Source organism: Mandrillus leucophaeus, unplaced genomic scaffold (genome assembly GCF_000951045.1).
Source record: "Mandrillus leucophaeus isolate KB7577 unplaced genomic scaffold, Mleu.le_1.0 Scaffold30, whole genome shotgun sequence".
Classification (NCBI taxonomy): Eukaryota; Metazoa; Chordata; class Mammalia; order Primates; family Cercopithecidae; genus Mandrillus; species Mandrillus leucophaeus.
Genome location: NW_012103143.1, coordinates 2,911,740 through 2,913,951, shown reverse-complemented (window position 1 = coordinate 2,913,951; position 2,212 = coordinate 2,911,740). Strand labels below are relative to the sequence as shown.

The 2,212-nt window shown below is 52.4% G+C and overlaps 1 protein-coding gene across 1 annotated transcript; it reads left to right on the top strand.

Moving 5' to 3' along the window:
• Window positions 1-214: 214 nt before the first annotated feature.
• Window positions 215-1,838, top strand: MRGPRD (MAS-related GPR, member D). Its single transcript, XM_011987064.1, has 2 exons — window positions 215-287; window positions 874-1,838. Exons 1-2 carry the CDS (start codon window positions 215-217, stop codon window positions 1,836-1,838), a joined length of 1,038 nt encoding a protein of 345 aa, XP_011842454.1.
• The last annotated feature ends 374 nt before the right edge of the window (window positions 1,839-2,212 follow it).

Sequence of the window (2,212 nt, the reverse complement as noted above, 5' to 3'; positions counted from 1 at the left end):
GGTTGGAATGGATGCAAGTGGTGGGAGGAAAAAGGCAGCTAAGATGGGATGGGGAAGGAAATTTGAATAATGGAGGGTTTTTAACAGGCTGATGCTCATGGTGCATCTTAAATTAAGGAGTGTAGTTAATTCTACTCTTTGCCCCAGGCCTAATTTGTTTTTTAAGAGACAGGGTCTTGCTCTGTCTTCCAGGCTGGTGTGCAGTGGTGGGACCATGGCTCACTACAACCTCAATGTGCCCGGCTCAAGTGATCCTCACACCTCGGCCTTTCAGGTAGCTGACACAGGTGTGTGCCACCATGCCCGGCTAATTTTTAAAAAAAAAATTGTAGAGATGGGATCTTGCTATGTTGCCCAGGCTGATCTCAAACTCCTGGCCTCAAGCAAGCCTCCCAAAGTGTTGGGGTTACAGGCATGCACCACCACACCCAGCCCAAGGTCATTTTTTTTTTAGTTAACTCAGAGGGTTTGACAATTACAGGAGGAAAAAAATGATATCAAATGCTTCTATCAAATATTTTTTCTACGTCTATTGATAATAATGACTTTTCTATGATAGATGTAGAAAAAGCATTTGATGAAAGTCAATACATCTCCATGATTTAAAAAATAATTCAAATCAAGATAGAGGGGAATTTTTTAAACTGGTAACGGACATCTATAACAGCTTTGTAGGTATAAAGGTGACCCTGGAGGCAGGTCTGGGCTGAGTGAGTCACAGGAGGGCGGGAAGGTTAAGCCTCCCGGCCACGGTCTGTTGCATAAAGAATCTGGAGGGTAGAGCTCTGAAGCTGGAAATTCGAGGGGCTCCCAGGGGTTCCCCCATGGTCCCAGCAACACAGAATTTCACATTGGTGCATCTTCCTCTTGTAGGGATGAACCAGACTTTGAATAGCAGTGGGACTGCAGAGTTGGCCCTAAACCATTCCAGAGGGAGCGTGGTGCACACAGCCTGCCTGGTGCTGAGCTCCCTGGCCATGTTCACCTGCCTGTGCGGGATGGCAGGCAACAGCATGGTGATCTGGCTGCTGGGATTTCGAACGCGCAGGACTCCCTTCTCCATCTATATCCTCAACCTGGCGGCAGCTGACCTCCTCTTCGTCTTCAGCATGGCTGCCATGCTCAGCCTGGAAACTCAGCCCCTGGTCAGTACCACTGACAAGGTCCACGAGCTGATGAAGAGACTGAAGTACTTTGCCTACACAGCAGGCCTGAGCCTGCTGACAGCCATCAGCACCCAGCGCTGTCTCTCCGTCCTCTTCCCTATCTGGTTCAAGTGTCACCGGCCCAGGCACCTGTCAGCCTGGGTGTGCACCCTGCTCTGGATGCTGTGTCTCCTGACAAATGGGTTGACCTCTTGCTTCTGCAGCAAGTTCCTGAAATTCAATAAAGACTGGTGCTTCCGGGTGGACATGGTCCAGGCTGCCCTCATCATGGGGGTCTTAACCCCAGTGATGACTCTGTCCAGCCTGACCCTCTTTGTCCGGGTGCGGAGAAGCTCCCAGCAGTGGCGGCGGCAGCCCACTCAGCTGTTCGTGGTGGTCCTGGCCTCTGTCCTGGTGTTCCTCATCTGTTCCCTGCCCCTGGGCTTCTACTGGTTCGTGCTGTACTGGTTGAACCTGCCGCCTGACACGAAGCTCCTGTACTTCAACTTGTCACGCCTCTGCTCGTCCGTGAGCAGCAGCGCTAACCCCCTCATCTACTTCCTGGTGGGCAGCCGGAGAAGTCGCAGGCTGCAGGGGTCGCTGGGGACTGTGCTGCAACGGGCGCTTCGTGAGGAGCCCGAGCTAGAAGGTGGGGAGACACCCACCACGGGTACCAATGAGATGGGGGCTTGAGAGCCACCCACAGGTGCTTCCCATCTGTGCGAGCCTGTGTCCTGGAGATTCCCGAGCCGTGAGCTGCCTCCCGCCTCATCCTTGCCAAGTGCCTGGCCAGCCTTCTTGGGGGAGCCCCAAGGACTTTGCGACTGTGTGTGGGGGTCACTTCCCTGCATGTCAAAGCTCCCCACACCACCTGTGTCCTGAATCTCACAATGCAACCCTGCGGGAAGGTGCAATTTATTTGGTTGTAGCAGATCATCTGGTTGGGGGAAAATACTAGCTTTTAGCCCTACCCAGCTTTAAGCTGGTTATCTATGGGTGGATAACAGGCATCTCATTTGAATATGAAAGTTTTCTCCCAACCACCTTCACTGCCTAAGACAGCATCT

Bases quoted from the DNA above. Each gene is read 5' to 3' on its own strand.
- MRGPRD (XM_011987064.1), top strand. From the start codon at position 215: ATGGCTCACTACAACCTCAATGTGCCCGGCTCAAGTGATCCTCACACC. The intron at 288-873 runs GTGTGTGCCACC...TTCCTCTTGTAG, and splicing joins CTTTCAGGTAGCTGACACAG to GGATGAACCAGACTTTGAAT.